Source organism: Dipodomys merriami, unplaced genomic scaffold, assembly GCF_024711535.1.
Source record: "Dipodomys merriami isolate MVZ:Mamm:240054 unplaced genomic scaffold, mDipMer1.0.p SCAF_24, whole genome shotgun sequence".
NCBI classification, from domain to species: Eukaryota; Metazoa; Chordata; class Mammalia; order Rodentia; family Heteromyidae; genus Dipodomys; species Dipodomys merriami.
In genome coordinates, this window is record NW_027203826.1 from 6,701,426 (window position 1) to 6,726,315 (window position 24,890).

Genomic DNA, 24,890 nt, shown 5'->3' on the forward strand with positions numbered 1-24,890 from the left:
ATATTACAAGCAGATATCGTTTGCTGGTTTAGAAAATTCAGTATGTTTACAGCTGATTCAAAGTATTATTGTTCATCTATTCTAAAACACTGTAAAACAAAATGTCCATTAAGCACCATTTTGTTAAAATGAGCATCTTAAAAAAGCCAGGCTGGAGGCATAGCTCAAGTAGTAGAGCACCAGTAAAACAAGCACCACAGTGCCATAAAACACATGACTTTTTAGCCACCAAACTCCCATTTGTCATAAATGGTAATAAGGAAAACTCTGACATAAAAGTATTCCCATTTATTTGCATGAAGCATATTACTTATGAAATAATTTCAAGGATCTTAAGTGCTGAATCCTCATCTAAAACTTTATTTCCTTGAGCTCAATAGAACATACACAGATCCATGTAAAGAACAGTCATCATATTAAGCAAATTCAAATCTAACTTGCTAAACTAGTTCTAGTCCAGAAACAAAGCAACATAAATGGTTAGTAACCAGGTGGTCTGATTTTCTTTTTGAGTAGTTCTCTGAAATCTGGTAGAAACCAGGTGGCAAAGGACCACCAGAACAAATGTCTAACCTTTTCCTAACCCAAGTTAGCCACTGAAGAGTCATCTCACCAGCTCTTTAGGTTCAGGCATTCTTCATTTTCTGTGAAAAAAAGATTTTATATCACCCCTTATTCCAAATGTGAGATGCTGGGTGAATATTTTCTACAAATACCTTAAGTTCATCCTTATATATTAAAAAAAATCTAACTTTTAGTAACGAATGAGTAGACAAACATTTGGATATTCATCCCATCGTGCAAGGACTTCGGCCAAGGTACCTTTTAATGTGTCTGCAAGCATTAGACGTCATCATTTTGGTACCATATGATAGGTGTGTAACAATACATCGGATACCAGTTCATCCCAACCAGTATTTATCCAGACAAATAGAAAAGCTGAACAAAAATATAGTTCTGATAAGGGCCGCACTCACAAACCCAACAGTTGGTAGTAATTATTTTCTTCCCCATCAAAGGCTCTGTTCAAGATTTTGTTCATGATAAAAACAGGATTTGGAAAAATGATAAAATGCTTCATTTTTCTTATCACTATCCATTAAATGTCCTATACTTGTCAAATTAATTCAAACTAATACTTGAACTACCAAATCATCACTATGTTACTGTTCAGCAGCAACTCTGTTCAAACAAACGTCAATACTACATTCTCAAAAAAAAAAAGCAGCTGAATCGAGTGCTACCAAGTCTGCATTTAAGAAGCCCTACTCTGCATCCTTAAAGACTGCCATTCTGCTTCAGTAACTGAGTTTGTCACATTTTATTTCAACAGATAAAGCACTCTGCTGAGAATATAAAAAGTTATAAAAAGGCAATCATAAAAGATTAAATATTGGTAGGCATGTCAGCTTTTAATAAAAACAAAAATAGTCATTGTTATCTATTTAAATAAGTATCTTTTGTTATAGAGTATTCCAGTTATTGAAAAAGGGTCCTTAAAAATCCCAACTGCCTACATGTTTAAACCCTATTCTTCTATCCCATTATAAACAACTGAGGGAGGAGTCACTGAATGTGCAAACTGGCAAAACAAATGTGGAGAAGGGACTTCTTGAAGTGACATGCCCAATCAATTCTGTTTATTCTTTTATAGTATCAACTTCCAAAAGATAAAATAACCAAAGAAAGTCTTAAAAAGACACAAAACAGACCTTCATCTTTGCATTCCTTCCCAAACACAAAAAGTTATGTACAGCGTGTTTAATAATATGCAATATGCAAAAGCTTTGTGTTGCTGTTAACAACATCTATGAACATCTATACCCACCCACCCTCCTTATTCACAAGTGTACCTCTACTAAACACAATTACATCACTAAGCCTGTTAGTTTAAGAGGGTCTTAAATTTGTTAAAACTGGAAAATCTTTGTGTAAGGGCTCCACTCATTTGACTCAACATTATAGACTTCCACTGTATTCAGAAATTCATTGCCATCAAATCCTCCCACTGCATAAATGGTGTTCCCCACAGTTGCGATCCCAGCATTGCTCCTAGGTGAAGTCATATTTCCCATCATCTTCCATTCATTCCTAGTTGGATCGTACATCTCCACACAACTAATTGCATGAGAGCCATCAAAGCCGCCACCCACAAACAGTTTTCCTAAAAAAGAAATGAAGCAGAATAAATCTTCAAGCTGAAGTATAATAATGAAAGGAAAATCACGTACACGTACCTATTAATAGAAAAATCAATAGTTTTAAGTAAAAATGCCTATTCTATCAGAAAACCTCCCTGAATTCCAATGCAAGCTCTCTTTAGAAGGTGGGGATAAAAAAAGGAGTGACATGGATAAAAAGAACTTAAAATGGACAGAAGTGCAACACCTAAAAAACATTTCTCAATTCTCAATAATTGTTTTGTAGTCATTAAAGAAATGAGAGGCACAAAGTTGAACAACTCATTTACAGCTCTTAGGTTGGCAAATTAGATAGCATTATACACTGAAGTTTGTGTATCTGGTCCAGTTTATAGAAGTAAATACTCCGCAACAACTGAAATTCTAGAGCTTTCCATTGAAAGCCAGGCACTGGTGGCTCATGCCTGTAATGTATCCTAGCTACTCAGGAGACTGTGAGGATAGCAGTTTAAAGCCAGCCCAGGCAAGAAAGTCCATGAAACTCTTATCTCCAATTAGCCACCAGAAAATCGGAAATGGTGCTGTCTGTGGCTCAAGTGGTAGAGCTCTATCTAGCCTTGAGCTTAAGAGCTCAGGAACAGCACCCAGGCCCAGAGATGCTGGAAGAGACGTTCTCACACTGTCTACACATGAGTCTATTAAGATTCAGCTTTGTTTCAAAAAACAATGCTAAATGGTGACCATTACATAACTAGAAATTTAAAACTACAATAAAACCGGTATGAAAAGCAAGCTGTGTCTACATAAAACAAAGTTTAATATGGTAAGGCATTAAAAGTATTCTATGAAGGTTTAAGTTCCAATTCGTGTGGGAAAAAAATGGATTTGTATCTGCAACACTTGGAAATCATATTTTACAATTACCACTAGAAAGGGCAGGAAGCTCAAGATGAAATATCTGGGATTTGGTTTATGGAAGAAAATGATTTGGAACTTCATTAAATACCAAAAGACTGGTGATTATATTTATGTATTGAGTCTGACTAGAGGGGGACAACAGCAATATAAAACCCCAACAAACTTCTACAAGACAAGTTCCCAACCCCACTGATCAGAGATGGCTGCTTCTGAATTCTAAATTGGATAAGGGTATATATAACTTCTATCATTTTCACCTTCTTGGAATCTGAGAACAAATCCTTGCTACTATTATTTACTTCTCCAAATCCAGACTTACCATCAAGAACAGCTACTCCAGCTCCTCGCCTGGCCACATTCATGGGAGCAATTAAAGTCCAGGTGTTATTTTCAGGACTGTAACGCTCTACTGTGTTCAGACAATTCCAAGACTCTGCACCTCCAATAATGTACAAATACCCACCAAGCTCACAAACTGCAGACTGGTGTCTACCTATAAAATCAAGCCAAACCAAGATGATTACCAATTCTTTCAAACCTGTGTGAAGTCACACATACAATTTCACAAGTCTTTAACTTACGAATGTTAAGAGGAGCACAGCTTGTCCATGATTTTGTTACAGGATCAAAAACATCACAATTTTTCAGTCCTTTCTGACCATATGGATCAGAGCCACCAATGATGTATAATTTCCCATCAAGAGCACATACTCCTATGTGAACATAAGATACAGCTATACATTAATAACTTACTGTATTTAGATATTAGCTATCTCAGAAGAAAAGTATTATTACCTGCATTACATCGGTTAGTTCTCAATTCTGGAACAGGGGTCCAGTCATCAATGTTTGGGTCATATGTCTCTCCACAACTCAAGTCATCTGAGTGGCCATTTGATCCACCTACCACATAGAGTTGGCCCTATGCCAAAATGAAAGGTGAGAATTTCTGCCATGCTAAAGAAACAAAGCTAAATATAGGGTGTGATGGCAATATAATATGCTTACCATGAGTACAGCCATCTGGAATCGGGCTCTTGGTGTTCTCATAGGAGCAAGAAAGGACCAATGATCTGTATGTGGATCATAGCATTCAACTGTCCGAAGACATTCCTCTCTGTTATAGCCACCTGCTCAAAGAACCAGAGAGATTTATTTCTAAAATATTCAACTGGTTAAGGGTTTCTAGTTAATGTATTTTTTTGACAAGCTGTCCTATGGAACCCAGGTTAGCCTTGAATTTATGATCCTCCTCCGTACCCAAATAATATGGTCCAAATAATATGTACAAAGAAAATATTAAAACCACAAAACACATTAAGAAACCAGTGGCTGATATTTTAATTAAAGGCTCACAAAAGTAATATTGTTAGTGTGAGCAAGTTATTTATTCTTGGCATAAAGTTTATTCATGCTCTATATAGTTTAAAAAAAAAATTATAGGAGCTGGGAAGGTGGCTCAGTGGTAGAGCGCTTGCCTTGCATGCATGAGGCCCTGGGTTCGATTCCTCAGCACCACATAAGTAAAAAAAAAAAAAAAAAAAAAAGCTGGAAGTGGCGCGGTGGCTCAAGTTAGGTAGAGTGGTAGCCTTAAGCTGAAGAGCAAGGGACAGCGCCCAGGCCCAGAGCTCAGGCCCCACGACCGGACCTAAAACAAAAAAAATTATAAACAGGCTAGCTTGGTTACATCTATTTGGTGGTATTATTTCTGTCCTTTTGAAATGCCATGGAAATCTATTAAGTATATTAAGCCCTCAAATTTGCATGCCACAAGCAAGAATAAATGCTCCTTTACAGGCTTGTCCACTTAAATGTTTCCAACAAATCACAAATCCTTCTGTATTCACCTGCTGCTATGAGTTTGCCATTCATCTCTGCTGTCCCCAGTCCAGACCGTGCATACTGCATTGGAGACATGGACTTTTCTATTAGCTCATCTGGTTGCATCTCAAAGCTTAAACTCTTCGTTAGTTTTGGAGTACTTGTTGGTGAGCTCTGTGGGCTATTTCGCCCATGAAGGAAAATGACGCAAAATATACCATCCAGCACAGCCAGGCACAAGTAAGTGTTATCTGCAAACACAAGAGTTACATGTTTATGATGCAATTACTAATTAATGCTTTTGATTGCCGTATGATTGTGATTTGGACTCGATTCCAGATCCCTGATTGGGATATTCTACTATTGCTTTCCAAATTTAATTGCTTCTGAAGTTTTCCTTAGTCAATCTAAAATCATTAAAATTGACTAGGCTCCTTAAGAATAAACTGAAGACAAAGCTGGCCATTGTCCTATACTTACTTGAAGTCTTCTCTGAAGCAACGATTTTCCACTCATGTTTAGGGCTTTGTACTGTAGCATTTGGAGAAGAGAGACATCCAGTGGAACTGCTACTTATCTGCTTATGGCCATTCTCACGTGGCGGCTTTTTCTGCAAAATCAAAAGGTAGCTACAGAAACCTAGCCAAAGACCATACCTGGTGTACCTTTGTTCCTGAGCTAGTCCATGACACTGCCAAGCACGTGAGTAACTTCCACCTAAATAAGACACCGATAACACACTAAATTTAACACAACCAGTACTTTCTAGTTGACAAATTACTGGCACATTTCCAGCTCTGGATAATAAAAACAGTACTTAAACAACTAGTTTGAAAACATTCAGTTTAAACAATCCAAAAAGCTCAAGTCTCAGAAGAGTATCTCAATGAGTGTGAAGAAGAATAAAAATACCATCTATAAGTCAAATAAGCTCAAGTACTGTTTTGGATCCAATATACAATCTCCCAAAAGCTATCATAAATTTGTAATGGCACGAGTTACCTGAGAAAAAACACATGTAACTGTCACCACCGAACTGTCAAACCTAACTAAACGTTACCATATGCACTGGTATCCTTTATACATAGCCACTGAAGTGAGCAGACATAGAGCCACCCAGTCTCTTTCAAACTATTTTATATAAAAACAAAGCCATCACAAGCAGCACTAAAGTTGTTATTTCCTTAGGGCTGTCTCATATGTAAATAGAGCGGTGCTCTAGACAAAAGTACTTCAACACAACAATTAAGAAATGAAATACTTGGCCGGGCGCTGGTGGCTCACGCCTGTAATCCTAGCTACTCAGGAGGCTGAGATCTGAGGATCGCGGTTCAAAGCCAGCCCGGGCAAGACAGACCGTGAGACTCTTATCTCCAATAAACCACCAGAAAACCGGAAGTGGTGCTGTAGCTCAAGTGGTAGAGTGCTCTCGCCTTGAGCTGAAGAGCTGAGGGACAACGCCCAGGCCCAGAGTTCAAGCCCCACGACCGACAAAAAAAAAAAAAAAAAAAAGAAATGAAATACTACTACAAGAACCAAATATCCAACAAAATTGAAGGATCTAGGAAGTAACACGTGGACAAATGACTCTTAAGAGAACTACATAGACTTCCTCATATATGAGTTTGCTTTCATAGCTTTCTTCCCACAGTCTGAGTCCTTGTCACTTCCAAGGACTATGATCTTATGGAACTGGAGGATTGGTCAAAACTACTAAGAGAGTAACTGCCAAACAAACTGGTGCCACCTTAGTAATTAATTATCTGGCCAGCCCACTTTATCTTCAGACCAGAGTCCAGACCACATAGGGAGGTGTAATTAATATTGGAAAATTCTTGCTAATGGAAAGAAAAAGCAAGTGATAAATAATATAATTGCTATAATGTATTATGATCAAAAGTTAGGTTTGGCCTGGAGTGGTGGCACATCTATCATCTCAGTACCCAGCAGGTTGAAGGCAGGAGGATGAGCTTAAGCTAAACCCATCTTCAGGTCTGGACCATTCAGTAAGTAGTTAACAGAATGTATGCACTCCTTTGAGAAAAGGCAGAGTATGTCACATTGTTGGTTAGCACTGATTTACATGTGCACATGTAGGTATTGTTACCACCTCTTTTAATCCAAAGAAGTTGGACTATATTTTCTAAGAAGTTACCCAATAAAACGGCAAAAATTAAGGTTAGGAATTCTGAGAATAAAGCCTCTCATTTTATACAATGCAGTAGAAAACCACCAGGAACTAAAGTTAGTGATATCAAGCTGTATCTGGGGAGTAACAAAGTATGTGACTCTCTCACCTCTTCTAACTTGGGGAAGTATACCCCAAATAGAAGATAGTCACATTCAGAGGTCTGATTGCAGTAAAACTACTGTAATGTACAAAGAAAAATGAAAGGGATGACTACCATTGAAGACTAGCATTATAAAACAGGCCTAGGATAGAAAGTGATTCCCAGCTAATTTTCTATGACCTTTCAGATGACTTAACAGTTTACAAATACACTCTCCCTTCAAACTTTCTTTCCCCACATTAGGTAGCTTTTACGTGATTAGACTCTAATCCTGCTCCTACCTTTCTATGACTCCATCTCAACCTTCCTTCTTCTATTCAGAAGCCTATAATATGTGGCAGCTCAGCCTATGTGCTTCACCATCCCTATTCAGGGCACTATAAACTAGCAAGTCACACAAGTCAGGATCCCACTCATGCTCAATTCTTCCTCAAACCTCCTAAATGATTATGGAGGTATGTGCGTATACATACACGGTACACAATCCATCCTTTCATGCTTGATCAACCTTTTCCTTTTTAAAAAACCCGTTACTGCTTGCAACATCTACAAACTGGTCTCGTGGGCTTTATCTATCCTGTATCTCCCCAATACTGGATTACTGAAACTATTTACCTGTTCCTACTCTTCCCTCAGTTAAATTCTTCCTGCTATCCCAAAATAAAGCTAAGCCCATCTAGGTTGCATGTGCCCCTTTCCCAGACTCAGGACCTCCAACCTGGAGAGAAACAACTTTGCCCAAGTAACATGATCTTAAACAGGGAAATACAGTGATCATGAAGTAATTAACCCAATAATTATGTATTAAATGCCAAATATGAACAAATCAATATTTTAATACTTTATTAATCCTAGGATTTTCTTTTTTTTTTTTTTTTGAGGGGGGAGGTGTGCGGGGATTAGTCCTGGGGCTTGAACTCAGGGCTTAGGTACTACATGTGAGATTCTTGCTCAAGGCTACGACTCTTTTTACCATGAGTCACAGCTCCAATTTTGTCTTTTTGGTAGTTTATTAGAGATAAGAGCTTGTCAGGCTTTCCCACCTGGGCTGGCTTTGAAGGGTGATCCCTCAGATCCTACTTTCCTGAATATGCTAGATACTACTGCCTCTAAATCGTAAGCCTGCACAAATGCCTCCTCTGTGGTTTCCAGCTATTTCATTACACCTCCTTTAGGGTACTTACAGGCATTTGCTTGTAAGAGTATTATTTATCCACTCTGATTAGGTCTTGCCAGCAGGAACTAACTCTTGTACTTTTTGTGGCATTGTTGGATTTGAACTCTGTGGGCTCGACACTTGGTAAGTAAACAATTATTTGAGCCATTTCTTCACCTTTTTTGTTTTTGTTTTTCAAGATACCCAGGTTGGTCTGGACCTCTATCCTATTTATGCTTTCTGTTAGATCTGTGATAAGCACACACTACGATACCCAGATTTTTCTGTTGAGAGGGGGATGTCTTTTTGTTTAGCCTAGGTTGGCCCTGAAATACAGAATTGTCCTGATGTCGGCCTTCCGGGTAGAGCTGGGATGTATCTAGCATTTTTGTGTCTCTATGCCAAACATCATGGCTTGACACTTACTGGTTATTTAATCTTTGTATGGTTGAAAGGACACTTTAAAAGTGTTAACTTAAATGTTATAGTTCGGTTAGGAATGTGGCTTAGTGGTGAAGTGCTTGCCTAGCATGCATGAAACCCTAGGTTTGATTCCTCAGTACCACATAAACAGAAAAGCCGAAAGTGGCACTGTGGCTCAAGTGGTAGAGCACTAGCCTTGAGCTTCTAGAAGCTCAGGGACAGTTCCCAGGCTGAGTTCAAGCCGCTGGACTGGCAAAAATAAAAAGTTAACTAGTTAACAGAGAAAATACCCTAAATATTCAAAATGAAGCACCAAATTCTCAACTAATTCTAACCCCAAAATTCTTTAGAAAATATTCAAACACTAGCACCACAGGACACCACAGAGTGCTTTTAATAACAACCTAAAGATGACTAGTATCTCTTATCATTTACCCTCTAAATTATTCTTTTAGAGCCTTATGCTTGTTAGGCAAGCACTCTACCTACCACTTGAGCCACACCAACACTGTTTTACTTAAGGCATTTTTTAGAAGGGTCTTTCTTAAGGTATTTTTCAGATAGGTCCTGTCCAGGCAAGCCTGCAAACTTCTATCTGTATCTCCTACATAGGAGAAATTTGCAGATGTAAACAATCACACCAAGCTTGCTGGCTGAGCTAGGATCAACACTGTCTTTCCTGGGCTAGCCTCAAACCACCATCATCCATCTGTTTCCTGAGAAGCTGGGATTATAGACAAGCACCACAATGATCAGGTCACATCCTAATTAAAAATTTAAAAAAGAAAATAACCTTAATCTAGATTTACTTTATAGCTTACTCCTCACTAGTACAATGCTGGCCTAAAAGGCCAAGAAAGTATGTTATTTCACAAGCATTTTTATAAATTTCAAGCAGAGGCACAGCAATCAGCCAAAACCTAGTCAGGAAAATGGGCTCCTTGGGGCAGTATAGAACAGTGATAGGCAAGGGGTTAAGTGCAGGCTTGTAAGACACTAGAAACCTTAAAAAAAAATGGGTAGGGTTTACACATTGGTTAGTTCATGATTTGTGAGCTGGCAGTGGCTCAATGGTAGGTCTTGCATACAATGTCAACCAATACAAAAAATAAAAGAACATTTTCCCTAAGCTGAAGTTCTAGCTTAAATGTTTTCTAATAATGGTTGAAAATGTTTGAATATACTTGTGTTTAATAAAAGCAACTAAATCAGCACAGTGGAATTATGTCTTAATTCCTTTTGCTCAAGAAACATCTAGGTTACATTGTAACATATGATCAACAACTTCTGAGCTGATAATGCTGCAGAAACACTGTAAGCCTTGTTAACAGGTCTCCAGTGTCGTCTTAGCTATGCCATTTCTTATTTCAAATGAAAGCCCACTAATGACACAGCCTAATTGCTTGTGCAGTCATCAACTTAAGTGTATCTTTTTTCATCACAGGGTCTATTAGATATGCTGTTGTAACTGTTCTTCATCATCTAGCCAAAACAATAACTAATTTCTAAACTGCTTCATCTTGCTGTCCTTATTTTTAACTATGTAAATTCTACTTATGAGAAAAAAAAATCTAAATGGGGTTTTCTAATTTGCTGAGTTAACTTCCGATTATGTGGCAAAAATGCTAGTTAACTCTAAAATAGTTTTCTCCCCCAAAAGTGCTTCTATCCAGTTATACCAATGAAATCTATCCACTTTCCTTTATTAAAGGAAAATTTATGCTTTAAAGTTCTCTAGTCAAGTTTTAACCTGAGGTTACCTCAGACTGTGCAATGTGTACCTGCACAAACTGAATGTGGTCATCATCACTGCCAAACACCTCAGCCTGTCCATCTAGAAGGTTCCCATCAAGCAGCTTGTGATCAGCTGAGTAGTACAAGGTTTGAACCTGCAAAACAGCAACAGAACACCCATGTGGCTACTGTCACCATGGCTACTCCACTAGAGCGCAGATACACAACCGCCTCAAGGTAACCTCCAGTGTGCTGCTTAAGCTTCTTGACATCTTACTCTGGCAGGATCCCGAAGTAAAGAAAAATACATGTCATGGTGGTAAAAATTTAAAAAGCAAAAACAAAAAAACCCAAAATCAAACACAAAATCTTCTAAGACTGGCTGAAGACTCCTTGGCTTGATTGGCTTGAAAGAAATCTTCACTGTTTTCATAGCTTCTATTGTATAACATTAAAAAAAAAAAAAGAAAAGAAAAAGAAAAGGCACCAGTAACAATGGAGATTCTTAAGAGAATATACATATTTACAATAAAAGAATTATTTACACCTTTGAAAATAAATGGTATGACTTGCATCAACATACTTCTCTCCTGTAGGTAATGTCAGTTAAACAAATAAATACTAGTGTAAAACTTCAAGCAAGTTTCAGTCCTCCTTGACAGATGCAAATAGACAGTTAATGCATCTGATTTTCAAGTGGGAAATGACAGAAATAAAAGATGGAGTTTGACCTGTTTCAAAAGATAGTAATAATGTAGTCTTATGGACTGAGCAGACTGGCAAGCCTTCAGTGATTACGAAGGGCTAATGTGGAAAGATCAACCAATGCTGCTCCCTCCACCTGCCTATGTTAATTCCCACCATTTCTGGTTTTCTTGTATAGTTTTAAAAGTTAAGCGACTGATTGACTAAACGTATGAACAACACCACTGAGAAACACACAGCTTTAAAGACAAGAATCCTGTAAAGGAGTAAACACCATTAAATCATCATCGTTCTCTGCCCACAGCGGATTTTTCTTAGGAGAACTGGGGCAGGACTGCTGCTTCTTTACGTGTCAATACACTTGAGGTTTCTTCTTGTTTCTTCAGTCTTGGGTATCCTAGTTTTGTTAATAAACCTATGGGGAGATAAACCAATGGGGAGGAACAACCATTAGAAGCTTTACCTATTTGTCAAACTTAAAGCAAAAACCTGTGAAGAAAAATTAAGAATCTACAGAAATTTCAGTACCACCTCCCATTTCTAAAGCAAATTACATGCTACTTTCAAGAAAGTTAACAGCACATAATAAGCAAAGAAATAAAAAAAAAATAAAAATAAAAAAATAAAGAAGAGCAGAAGACCAAACTGAACAGTTCAATCAGCTCACCTGGACACCCCCCCTGTTTCTCAGCTTAGGGGTACCTATAGCAAAATTTAAATTCTTTAGGGTCATGGTTATAAAATAAAGTGAAAGGGAATCCTTCATGTCACAACAAAGTAACTTTTAAGAATTGTTAGATCCCATTTACTTTAAAACTAACCTCCTCCATCAGCTCCTCCAGACTGTCTCCATTCTCCCAGATGCTACGCTGCACCCAGTTGATTACCTTTGTGTACAATTTGCCATTGCTGGGCAGGCAAACATTATCTTCAAGCATCACCTCCAACTAGAACAGGAAGGAGCAGTAAAATGTGTTATTTGTGTTGAAATGCTTAATTCTTAAGACAAACTCTCCACTACATGATAAAATTTGATTCTATACATTTGCTGTAATTTTCAAGGACACTGATAAACCAAGACAAAGCAAACTGATAGGCAGAAAAAACTATACTCAGAATAACAACAATTTCAGTATATTATCGTTTTCATAAACATGGCTCACTTACTTAAAGACAAAGTTTCTCTGCCTTGAACTAGGTAATAAATCTATTTATATGTATAGCCCTTACCTTTAGACGTGGAAGTTTAAGAAATTCCTCTTCTTCTGAAATTTGTAACAAATGCTCCTGAATGTATGCATCAACCTTATTCAAAAGACGTGAGTCTCCCATACAACTTGCAAAATTTCGGTAAGAGATACAGCTGGTAACATCCATTCTAGATAGTAAATAATCACCACAAACCTTGCAAAGGAAGTAAATAGCTAATTTATTCAACAAGAATTTAACTTTCAATATTGTAAGCACATACACAAAGATTTAGAATTGGACCAAAAATCACTGTCAGGGAACTAGGCATAGCTCAAGTGATGATACAGCACCAATAATGGTCCATGAGCCTTTTAAGAAGATTGGCTGGGGCTGGGAAGGTGGCTGGCTCAGCGGTAGAGTGCTAGCCTTGCATACATGAGGCCCTGGGAAGGTTCCTCAGCACCACATAAGCAGAAAAAGCTGGAAGTGGTGCTGTGGCTCAAATGTTAGAGCACCTAGCCTTGAGCTGAAGAGCTGAGGGACAGCGCCCAAACCCAGAGTCCAGGCCCCACAACCAACAAAAAAAGAAAAAGAAAAAGATTGGTTTGCTAGCTCTTCTTTCAATGCCTTATTCATACATGCCTTCCATCATTGGCAATACTAGTGCCTACATTTTTATTTAGGCTTGTATGCAGACCATACTCTCTGTCACAACTACTCACTATAATAAGAAAACAACAGACATAGAAATGAATGTGTCTAGGGGCTGGGAAGGTGGCTCAGTGGTAGAGCACTTGCCTTACATGCATGAGGCCCTGGGTTCGATTCCTCAGCACCACATAAGAAAAAAGAAAAGCTGGAAGTGGCATTGTGGCTCAAGTGGTAGAGCACTAGCCTTGAGCTGAAGAGCTGAGGGACAGCGCCCAGGCCTAGCGTTCAGGCCCATGACTGGACCCTTCCCCCCCAACAAACAAACAAACAAAAAAGAAATGAATGTGTCTCTTCACCTTTTGCTAATAAAACATTACAAACAGAAATAAAAACAAAAAACAGCAGATGGCTATGGCCTACAGTTTACAGCCTTCGTGCATTTGAGGAGTGTCTTTTGACTTTGATTTACTTTAACAAGTCTCACTGGCATTAAGTTCTAGACATAGTTGTTTTTCTACCTGTCCTGGGCCTTGAACTCTGGGCCTAAGCAATGTCTCTAAGCTCAAGGCTAGCACTCTACTACTTGAGCCACAGCAACACTTCCAGCTTTTTCTGTGATTCCTGCCCAAGCTGGCTTTGAACCGGGATCCTGTCATCTCAGACTCATAATAACTAGGAGTACAGGCATGAGTCACCAGTGCCCAGCTTAGATGTAGTTTTAAAGAGGAACCAAAAGGAGAAGAAAAAAAAATTGGAGGCTTAAGTTATGATTAAGTCCAGGGAAACAGATGAATAAAATTCATGATACCAGACACTATAAACTAGCAATTCAACTCCTTAACAGATTTCACTAGCACAGCTCTGGGTGGGTCCCCAGAAAATGTGCTCAGCCAGAATGGTATGCTCACACCCATCCATCTGTGCAGGGCCACATTTCCATGGTTTATTGTTGGTAACCTGCAGTATAATTATTACAATTTAATGTGTATTACACTAAAAATAAATAACATTTACTGTAGCTTAGAAGTGTTTTTTGTATAACTGGAATTCCTAATACTGCTTGTCACCCCACTGAAAAGTGGTACAAGGTTTAAAAAGTGCTGGGTGCCAATGGCTCATATCTGAAAATCCTACTTATTCAGGAGGATGAGATCTAGATTACTGTAGTTCAAAGCCAGCCAAGGCAGAAAAAATATGAGAGACTTCATCTCCAATTAACCAGCAAAATACCGTACTGGAGGCATGGATCACATGTGGTAGAAACAGCTGGGAGCAAAAAAGCTGTGCATATGTGAGGCCGTGAGTTCAAACCCTGCTGTTGGCTCAATTAATCAATAAAATGAAGATGGAAAATTCCCTATGACTGGGGGAAGGGGAAGGAACTGGGACTGACATAGCCACAGCAACACAGAAAACTGTCTGAAGAATAAGCCATTAGCCTAAATTATCTTTCGAAGAGGAAGTAACACTTTTGTCACTAAAGCCAAACAGTCAAACAACATACTTAAAGGTTTTTTTGTTTGTGGGGATGTGGGTGGGCATTTTCAAATTCTTGGGAATAACAAAATGCTTCAAGACAATTTCTGAATTCCGATCACAAAATTTCCACATGACTTCTGATACTCTACCTGCTTTACGCGGTCCATCTTTAGTTTTTTTGCTGCAGAATAAACATCTTTCACTAATTCCTTATCAGCTTTTAACCTATTAAAAAAATTAAGAATTTAAAACATACGGTATGTAACTTAAAAAACATTAAAGACTTAATATTTCCTGATATTTCTCTATACAGTACACAGTACTTACTGAGCAGTGTATGCATAATTCAACAGGACTTCAACAGCTTCTGGATTGAGATCATCAAATTTAACATGAGAAACTCCATGAGGATCACTATCGCTATTAAAGATTTCAAATAAATAGGGACTGCAGCAAGCCAGCACTGCTCTGTGCGCTAACATCTCATGGCCACAGACCTGCAATTACCAAAAATGTACATTATAAGTACTGCGAACAATAGATTTCTTTTTCTACATCATTACTATATCTGGTGTCCTTAATGTACTTGTATTTCTAAATACAGTATTCTCTTAAAAACTCATTTCATTAAGTGTCTATGGGGAAGACACCTATGTTTGGTTTTTAGTAACTGATGTTTTTAGCAACAAAAGATTAGTTCTCTAAGTTCCCAATTAGGCTGTAATACCTGAAGTCGAACATCACAGAACTGGCCACTTTTTCTCAGGGCATTTAATTTGGCAACAGAAGACTCAATGAAGTTCTCATCTTCAAACATCAAGTATCCATTGGGAATCATTTTTCCGTATAAGTTTGGCTAAATAGAAGAAAGAGAGCTAAGTTATTTTACTTGCAAATAACAGATAATATCTAAAAGTGTATTTGACAAGCTGGGAATGTATCTCAAGGGGTAGAGCACCTGCATAGCAAGCCTTAATGCCCCAAGTTCCAACTGCCAAAAAATAAGAAATACAAATACAAGAGTAATACAGTATCTTTACTCTGTAATTCTTTCTTATGGACAGCACGTAAACCTTTTTCTAAATTATAAAACCCTGACTGAAAGAGCCCTTGTGCTGAAAGCCTGTCTCTGTATCCCATACTTTTGATGCTAAGACTTACCTCAATAACTTTCATTCTGAAAGAGGAAAATAAAAATGTCCTAACCCAATACTATAACTATAGTTACATAAAACTATCCTACCAGATAACTATATAACAGGTAACCTTAGAAGCCTTTCAGGAAGATTTCCTTGGATTTGGGCTGCTGTCATCCTTTTACTCACAAATGAGATAATTGTTATCTCAGTCCTACACTTTTTTAGAATCCTTGAACGGTCTATTTTCTTTAAATATATAATCTCATTTTAAATGTGGAACATTACCTAACTTCTTCCTACCTTGCTTAAAGCAGACAATTTTAAAGTCTGATAATTCTTGACACTGAATCTACCTAATATCACTTAAAAGAACAAGGCAAGGAGATTTAAAGAGATGAATTTTGTCTTCTGTTCTTACCTAAGTGTCACATATTCTTTTTTTTTTTTTTTTGGTCAGTCGTGGGGCCTGAACTCTGGGCCTGGGCATTGCCCCTCAGCTCTTCAGCTCAAGGCTAGTATCCTACCACTTGAGCCACAGCACCACTTCCGGCTTTTTTCTGCTTACGTGGTGCTGAGGAATCGAACCCAGGGCCTCATGCATGCAAAGCAAGCACTCTACCACTGAGCCAACTTCCCAGCCCAAGTGTCACATATTCTAAACCACTTATTTCCTATCATAACAGAAACTATTGTTTTAAAAAGTTGTTTATAAAAAATTTACTGTAAAAACAAATGATTTCACAAAACTTCACTATGTATGAGATGGAAATAGTGACACACATCTATAATCCCAGTGCCTAAGAGGCTGTAGGATAGAGCTGAAGGCCAGACTGATCATATTTAAAACAAAAAAAAAAAGTCAAAATTAGTGACCTGGTGGTGCTGGTAGCTCACACCTGCAATCACAGCTACCCAGCAGGCTGAAATCTGAGGATCCCCTGGCAAAAAAAGTCCAAGAGACTTCTATCTACACTAAGTTATCCTAAAAAAAGCTGAAAGTAGAGCTATGGCTCAAGGGGTACTAGCCAAGGGGTACTCAAGAGCACTAGCCATGAGCAAAAAAAATTCATGGACAGTACCCAGGCCTGGAGCTCAAGATCCAGGAATATCGTGTGTGTATGAGTACACGCATCTACACACAAGTCAAAATAAAGGAAAGGCAACAGTATAAAAATGCTTTCTATCTTAGAGGAAGGACACAAAGGCACAATGCCTCTGATCTTATAAAAGCTGGAAGTAGAGCTGTAACTCAAGTAATCTTGAGGAAAAAAGAAGGAAAAAAAGCGCAGGGACAGGCCCCAGGACTGGCATGTGTACACACACACATGTACACACACAAACACACAAAATTACTGATGTCTCTGCCTTTTTAAAGACACCAAAAGAAAAAAATCTGTACTGAATACAGTCTTCAGAAAAACATTTTATCTTAAATGCTACACTGAGCATTCATTCACTTACCTTCTTACTGGTGAGAAATGATTACTGGGAACTAAAATTGATCCAAAGACAAAGGAGTGTCGAAAGGAAGCACTTTGTCAAGGTATGAAGATAGGTGGCTGGAGTGAATGTTGATGTTTCTTAAGTTCTAATGGTGGTTCCAAAACTATCAGGCTTGAAAATGATGTAATCAAGTCCTTAAAAGCTATAGACACGAATTTCTTCTGTGATAATCATGCATCATAATCTACAACAATGATAGATTTAAGTTAGATATTTAGAACAGCTGAAGCCTGCCACTCATCTAGACAGAGCATGCAAACAATGTTTAACAGACTTTGAGGCAAATGGCAAAAATATTCACATCACACAGAACCCTGGGTCTGGGCACTGTCCCTGAGCTCTTCAGCTCAAGGCGAGCACTCTACCACTCCCGGCCTTTTCTGTTTATGTGGTGCTGAGGAATCGAACCCAGGGCCTCATGCATGGGAGGCAAGCACTCTATCACTGAGCCACCTTCACAGCCCAACTCAGGCAATCTTTAAAATAAATCCTGCCCAAGGGGGCAGGAGCTAATGAATTATCATTTAAGCGGGGTATACAAGACTGCTAAGAGTTAAGGGATATATAAACATTGGTTTACTCCTATTCTTTGTATTACTATTACATTCCAATTTATGAGATGCCTATTTTTAGGACCCAGCAAATAACCTTTGAGTGCTAATCCCAAACATGGAAACACTGTTACAAACCACATACTCCAAAGTATGCTCTACACATCCTAGTCTCAGTACCTTTGTTCTACCTCCAAAACCCATAATCCAACCTCTGCTATAGAGCCTTTGCCAAATCATTTACCCATCCTCATCATACAGAACCCTCTGAGAAATGTATGTCTAATTTTACAGCTTGTCTATTCTGCCTCTATCTATTTGCTAATCTTTCTCAATTCAAGACCAAGGCAGCAAAATCTCCCCAATCTTTCCCTCCACAAGTAGATCAACATTTGAATTTACTATTCAGAGAATAGTAAGTTTATAAAACAACAAAATTTACTATTCATAAATATGTTAGCCTGGTGCTGTTGGCTCACGCCTATAATCCTAGCGACTCAGGAGGCTAAGATCTGAAGATTGTGGTTCAAAGCCAGCCAAGTTCAGGAAAGTCCATGAGACTCTTTATCTCTTTAACTACCAGAAAATGGAAGTGGAGCTGTGGGCTCCAAGTGGTAAAGCACTAGCCTTGAGCAAACAAATATAGCCAGAGTGCCCAAGCCCCACAACCAACAACAGTAACAAAAGAATAGCATGTTGAAATAAATGAAATAAACAAAAGGGAAATCATTAAGGTCTGTTCTTTGTGTGATCATTTTCCTCATATACAGTAATACAATACCAATAGAATTATTCTGTTACAAATTAAATCTTCAAGGAAATCAGTCCTCCTACCTATTCTTTCCCACTCATTTTCACATCCTCAATTATTAGTCTCAAATTTATATGGCACTTACTTTTACTACTCCTCCTCCCCAAGTGCTGGGGATTGATCCCAGAACCTTGCATGCTACACTCCCAGCCTGAGACTTATTGTTTTTGAACTTTTGAACTGCTATTACATCACCACCTAATTCAGAGAACTAAGGGAACTGTGTAAAATGTGCACTTTTAAAAATGGACATCTTAAAGCTACCTAGACTTTCTGTACACATCAACCAACCTCATATTCTAAATCCATCAATTATTTCAAAGGGAATATTTTCTTGCTTCAGGGCTACTGAAGGCAGTCTAATAACGAACCTATTCTGTAAGATTTAACATGGTAGACAACCTGTGAGAGAGAGCTGGAACCCATATTCTCTAGCTAGTTTCTCCATAACAGGTTTCATTTTAAGGAAGTAAGTTAAAGCTTATTCCTTCCTCAAAACGATCACACATTACATAATGCTAACTTTCACTGCTTTACAATTCTCAGCTTTCTTACTGAGCTAGTTTTAATAAAACAAATGCTCTCCAAGTGCACACAAACCTATCTTCACAGAAATAACACACTATCCTTTCAAACTGGGTGCCAAACTACCTTACATAACTGGCAACTCACTGCACAGCTTTATAAGCTACTCCTAGAACAAAGGTAATGGAGAGGGAACCCCACACAAACTATTTGATATGATTAAAATACATCCTTTAAAAATCTAAAACATCAGGGCTGGAAAGGTGGCTCAATGGTAGTGCTTGCCTTGTATGCATGAGGCCCTGAGTTCGATTCCTCAGCACCACATAAGCAGAAAAGCCAGAAGTGGCACAGTGGCTCAAGTGGTAGAGTGCTAGCCTTGAGCCGAAGAGCTAAGGGACAGTGCCCATGCCCAGAGTTCAGGCACCACAACTGACAAAAAAAATCTAAACACCATAATATGGGTTTGTATTTGAAAACTTGTAACCTACCCATACACAAAAGAATGGCTCCTGGTTTCCCTCATTTGTTGAAATTAGTGTGTATCTAAGATAGTCCTAGCACAAGATCACAGCAGTTCAATAGCTATATACATGTGACATATAAAATGATGCTAATCAAAACGAACTCCAAGATATAGAAACAAGAGGGTTTTTTTTGGTTATTTTGTTTTTAATGTACTGTGTGAAATTTTTCTTTTTTCTTTGGTTTATCCTCTGTTGTCACTGTTTCTGATTTTGGCACCCTGTGACTTGTATATATATTTATTGATTTGAGGAAGGGAAGAGGAGTAACAAAATGGAGAGACAAAAGACAAAGGGTGAGCCAAGGTAACAGGGATACTTATAAGACATTATGTTGGAAATGAACTTTACAACTTGAAGGAGGGAGTGGGAAGTGGGAGAAAAAAAAGTGGGGTGTTAACAATGTTTGACAAGAAATGTACTCATTACCTTACTTATGTAACTATAACCCCTCTGTACTTTTACAATAAAATAAAATTTAAATTTAAAAAAGAAGTCAGACACTAAAAAACAAAATGGCACCTGTTATTTAATATAATAAATGTTCTACCATGTTTATTTTCTAAGAAAGTGACAGTTAAAATTGCTAGTCTCTTAGGAGAAAACTTAAGACTTTTTTGAGCAATTCTTAGCATACAAATTTATAGAATATCTTCATATATTTTGTACTTGATTTTTTTCTATATCAAGATCTTAATATGAGCCTTACCTTTTTATCTATAAAAATACAACCTATACGCTTTTTAAAGTCAGCCAAACTTTGGATGACATTTAAGTTAATGTAAACTTGCTTTTGAAAGGTCATTCACTTTTGTCAAGGATCTGTTTAGGCAAATTAAGACTTCTAAACTACACTCCAAATATACATTTCTTTTTTGGTCAAGCACAGAAACTGTGGGTAGTTTTTTCTTTTTCTTTTTTTTAAATAAACGTTTTTCTTTGAAAAATACCAAAAGCCCAAGTATCCTCAGGGTCATATAAGAATACAAAAAGTACACTACTTGCTGTTTAAACTATACTTTCAACATGTCCACTTTTAAAATGAAAGCAAGTCAAATAGAATATTCTGATAAATGTATTTCACAGGACTACCCAAAGAAATAAAAAGAGGACTCAAACGAAGAAACTGCTTTTAAGATTCAGAACTACATAGAGCTGAGCTGAAGTGAAATGTGAAATTTAACACGTCTTTATAATAGTTGTTGGGGGGGGGGGCGAAGCATGGCCTTCCCCTAAATTCTTCTCTGGACTTTAGAAAGATAAAAGTGATCGCTCATCAGACTTTAAAACGACTTTTAAAAGCTCAAGATAAACTGCAAATATTTATGGTTAAAGTCAATTTCTGAGGTAGGCAACCATAAGGCAGTCATTCCAACCCAACACTGGGCCCAAAGCCTCATGCGTGCTTAGGTCAAAATGCTATCTCTGAGCTACATCCTTAGGCCACTATTTTAAAACCAGAAGTTTTAGCTTCCCAATGTCACCTCAGAAACCACAATTACCATCCGTCTGTATCAAAACACCAAACTCACTCACCGGTCCCAAATTGGAATGAAATATTTATAACCCAATGGAGTAGACCAATTTTGGGGGTTTTTTAAATATGTTTTTTATTGTAAAATTACTGTACAGAGGGGTTAAAGTAACATGAATAAGGTAATGAGTAAATTTCCTATCATGGAGTAAACCAATTTTGACCCTTAAACATCACACCTAACAAGCTTAGAAGTCAGATAAACCAATGAAGAAAACAGCAAAAGGGAAAAGGAAGACAGCACAAACATTCCAGAAACTGCAGTTATTTGGGTTTGAATAGACTATAGACTGCAGGATGCAAATGGCAAAGGGTAGGAGAGGAAGTAAGAGTAATTCTAACATTTAAACAATGGCTAAGTATGGGGAATGAAAGGACTTAAAAAAGGAAGTATAGGGCATTTGAGCAGACAAGTTGGGGGGATGCCCTGGGAGAACTGGTAAAATGTGGACAGAAGACAAGGCAGTGAGAACTCTAGACATTTTTGCTTAGATATAGCATCATTAGCAAAATGAGTAATTTTGAAATTCCAGAAAATATAACAATCACTTAGTTTGAGGCATTGAGAAAAATAAGGAAATGAAGAGGGGGACTTACTGGACATCTAGGTTACATCAACAGGTTACAAATACTGATCTACACATAGGTTTGAAATACCTACAAGGCACTAATTGACATCACTCTTATTTCTAATACTTCTATCTAAAGTCTGTAGCAAACAAGGTTGGTGCTCAGAATTTCAACCTGCAATCCATATTGCTAAAGTTAATGAAATGATTGTTAAGCATTTCAATTTAGCATCAATGATTAAGGCATTTCCCTAATAGGAAACGGGGGAATTAAGTGACAATTAAATGCTTTGTCTTGGGAAGGGGGAAAAAAATCAGAAAAACAAATCGGAAGCCTACACATTAACATGTATTAATTTACTAGAGATTTCACCTATTAGGAAAGTACAAAGAAAAGTCATTGCAGGTTTCCATCAATGAACTCCAGCTTACCTCCAGTTACCAAACTGTATAGGTTTGGTAAGCTGCCTGGTACTAGTTTCAACCTAACTCTACATTATGATCAGGTTTCAAATTACAGTTGTTCCTGCAATACTTTTTAAAACAGAAGTTTCCGCAGAATTCAACCTGAACTTATTATCAGTATTTTTTTCCTAAAGCAACCATTAGTGCTAGGATCAAAAGCCAGCAAGACTTCCAGGGTTATCATTTATTACTAAACAGGAGACCACAACAACCCAAGGATTCAAAAAAAAAAACTTTATTGTGTTATAATAATCATCATTGCCAACAGACAGTAGAAACAAAACTGCGCCTTTTAGGCTCATCCGATTTCTTCTGGTTGGAAATGCCAGCTGTCTCCGACCATCTGTCTACATTACACATGGGGAGAAAAAGCGCACGGATTTCCCAAGTATTTGCGGCTCTACATCGTCTACGTCCATACTTCGTGAAGTCTGATATTAGCCGATGTCTTTTTCTCATGGCTTTACAACCAAAGATCCTTTTCCAAAAGCAAGTTAGTACAAGAAAAGAGTAAAATACGCACCCATTCCTTTTTTTCTTTTTGGTGGTGGTGGGGTGTGTGTTTGTGAGAGAGAGAGAGAGAAAGTGTGGCCAGCAGCCCAGAATCACCGGCGACCCCAGGCCCCCCCCAGACCCCCCAGGCCTGGCTGGCGCCCAGAGCCCGCACACCCCCGCCCGCGATTGGCCAGCCCCGCAGTCATTCAGCGGCGACACGTCAGGCCAGCCGCTCCCTAGCTCCTCCCGCCTTCTCCCCGCGCTTGGCAAGGAAAGCGGGCAACGTGGAGCGGGAACAAAGGACCCCGCGGCCCACGGCGATCGGGGACGCGGTGCCACCTCTGCCGCAGGCCCCGGGGACCCACGCGGCGCCCGGGCGACTCCCCGCCCACACGCGCTGGCCCCCGCACATCTCTCGGGGAAGCGCCCAGCTCCCCTGCCAGGGTCCGTTCCTCCCGATCAACCCCGAAGATTCCCGCGCCCTCCTTCCGGAGGGTCCCCCCTTACCCCCTCCCGCCCCGCGCCTTCCCCACGCCGCCCGGACCCCCCGTCCGGCGCAGCCGACCTCTCGATCTCAGCGCCCTGCCACCCCGGCCTCGGCGCCGCGCAGCTCCCAGCCGCCGCCGTCGCCGCTCCAGCCCCGGGCGGACAACGCGACCTAGCAACCACGGCCGCGCCGGGCACGCGAGGCGGCCCCGCGACGCCGGCGGCCCGGGGCGTCCTCCCCCGAGACGCGGACGCCGCTCCGCGCCTCCCGCCCCCTTCCCCGCCGCCCGCGCCAGGCCCGCGTCTCCCCTGCCAGCCGCGCCCTCGGCGCTCCGGCGCCGTCCGGACGTCCAGCGCCAATTACCTGGTTCATCTCTGAAGAGATGGAAAAATTCATCTCTGGGGCTCCGACGGGGCGCAGGAGGAAGCGGGAGGGGACCGGCCCGGCCGAAAGCTCCCGGAGGCGGCGGCGGTGGCGGCTGGCAGCGACCGGGCGCGGGGACTCACAGCCAGTCCGCGTTGGCTGCGGCGCCACCGGAGGACGGCTCGCAAGGACTCGCTCGATCGCCGGCACGGCGGCGCGGAAGCAGCAGGCGGAGAGACTGCGCCCAGCACCGCCAGAGACAGCCGCCCGACCTCCACGCGCGTCCCAGAGACACTGCCGCTGCCGCCGCCGCCGCGCGCTCCCGCCCGTCCGCACCGCACCCCCCACGCACGTCACCACGTGCGCCGCCAACGCCAACGCCTCCCGGGCCGCTTCCGGCTCCAACCCATCCGCGAATCACAGGCGAGCTCCAGAAAGATCCCGCGCTGGGCCCCGCCCCCTCCGCAGGCACGCCCACATCCCGTCCCGCCCTCCTCCGCGGTCCGCCGGCGCTTCCTCCTCCACCGCGCAAGTAGGTCAGCGCAAGGTGATCCCGCGGCGCGGGACGGCTCTGCGTCCCTCCGCGTCCGCGCCCCGTCCTGCCCTGGTCACACTGTCCCCTCCTCCCTCGATCTGCAACTCTGCCTCCGTCCTTTCGGACGGTCCCGGAACTAGTTCTCCCAGGCCGCCTTCACCTGCTTCTCTTTCCCTGGAGGCACAATAGCTGAAGGGATCGGACGTGGGTGCGGAGATTTCTCCTTCCAGGCAGCCGCCCTAGACTGGACTGGGCCGCAGTGGACTTTAAGTGTAGTTGGTCAACAGCCCTTAGCTTGGAGGTGAAGGAAAAAGAGAAGGGGTTGAATAACTCTTCATTCGGCCTGGTTTGGGCGACAGCATTCAGTAGCTTACCAAAGCCAATTGGCCTTATTACTATAAAACCCTGTTCACCTTCACTTTATGTCCTCTGGGTTTCTCCTCAGGAAGACTCAATCTTTACTGGTTTTGTATTCTTTTAGACAAGAAACCTAGAGAGATTAGTAGTCCCTATCTTAACTTCCGGGGGGCCTTTTATGTCTGGAGCCAAGCCTAATTATCTGTACCCCATTACTTTGATCCCTAGAAGGCAGATCTATTTGGTTTCACCACTCCTAGTTAGGACCTTTACTTTTTTTTTCCCTTTGTTTATTACCTTCTCTATGAAAAAGAAAGTATACTGTATGTGTGTAGGTTGTATTTATATTTCAGGTAACTCAGTCTATCCAATTACTACTCAATACTTGCTAAAACATTAATGAGACATACTGAATATTTTCAGTCTTTTTGTTTCCTAGGTGTACCGTGATAAAGCACCTCAAACTATGTTAAGAAAAAAAAATCTGTCATATTTTGGAGGCTGAAAATGTGAAGTCCAAGT

General features: G+C 40.1%; 1 protein-coding gene across 4 annotated transcripts; it reads right to left on the reverse strand.

Annotated features, from left to right (window-relative positions):
* Positions 1 to 332: 332 nt before the first annotated feature.
* On the reverse strand, positions 333 to 23,770 carry Ivns1abp (influenza virus NS1A binding protein). Of its 4 annotated transcripts, none has more exons than XM_070034234.1 (15): positions 23,477 to 23,765; positions 17,111 to 17,336; positions 15,238 to 15,366; positions 14,838 to 15,007; positions 14,660 to 14,735; positions 12,420 to 12,593; positions 12,011 to 12,136; positions 10,532 to 10,639; positions 5,361 to 5,490; positions 4,907 to 5,131; positions 4,068 to 4,189; positions 3,855 to 3,981; positions 3,641 to 3,772; positions 3,379 to 3,552; positions 333 to 2,164 (listed from the first exon to the last, which is right to left on the reverse strand). In XM_070034234.1, exons 3-15 carry the CDS (start codon positions 15,346 to 15,348, stop codon positions 1,911 to 1,913), a joined length of 1,929 nt encoding a protein of 642 aa, XP_069890335.1. In that variant the 5' UTR covers positions 15,349 to 15,366; positions 17,111 to 17,336; positions 23,477 to 23,765; the 3' UTR covers positions 333 to 1,910. The 4 variants fall into 4 exon arrangements, with proteins under 4 accessions (XP_069890335.1, XP_069890336.1, XP_069890337.1 ...); XM_070034235.1 differs by lacking the exon at positions 23,477 to 23,765 and adding an exon at positions 22,655 to 22,718; XM_070034236.1 differs by lacking the exons at positions 12,011 to 12,136; positions 12,420 to 12,593; positions 14,660 to 14,735; ... (2 more) ...; positions 17,111 to 17,336; positions 23,477 to 23,765 and adding an exon at positions 11,464 to 11,582.
* Between the last annotated feature and the right edge of the window lie 1,120 nt (positions 23,771 to 24,890).

Bases quoted from the DNA above. Each gene is read 5' to 3' on its own strand.
- Ivns1abp (XM_070034234.1), bottom strand. From the start codon at position 15,348: ATGATTCCCAATGGATACTTGATGTTTGAAGATGAGAACTTCATTGAG. The intron at 12,137-12,419 runs GTAAGGGCTATA...TTCCTGTTCTAG, and splicing joins TTAAACTTCCACGTCTAAAG to TTGGAGGTGATGCTTGAAGA. The intron at 10,640-12,010 runs GTTAGTTTTAAA...GCTGTTTTGCAG, and splicing joins TGGAGGAGCTGATGGAGGAG to GTTCAAACCTTGTACTACTC.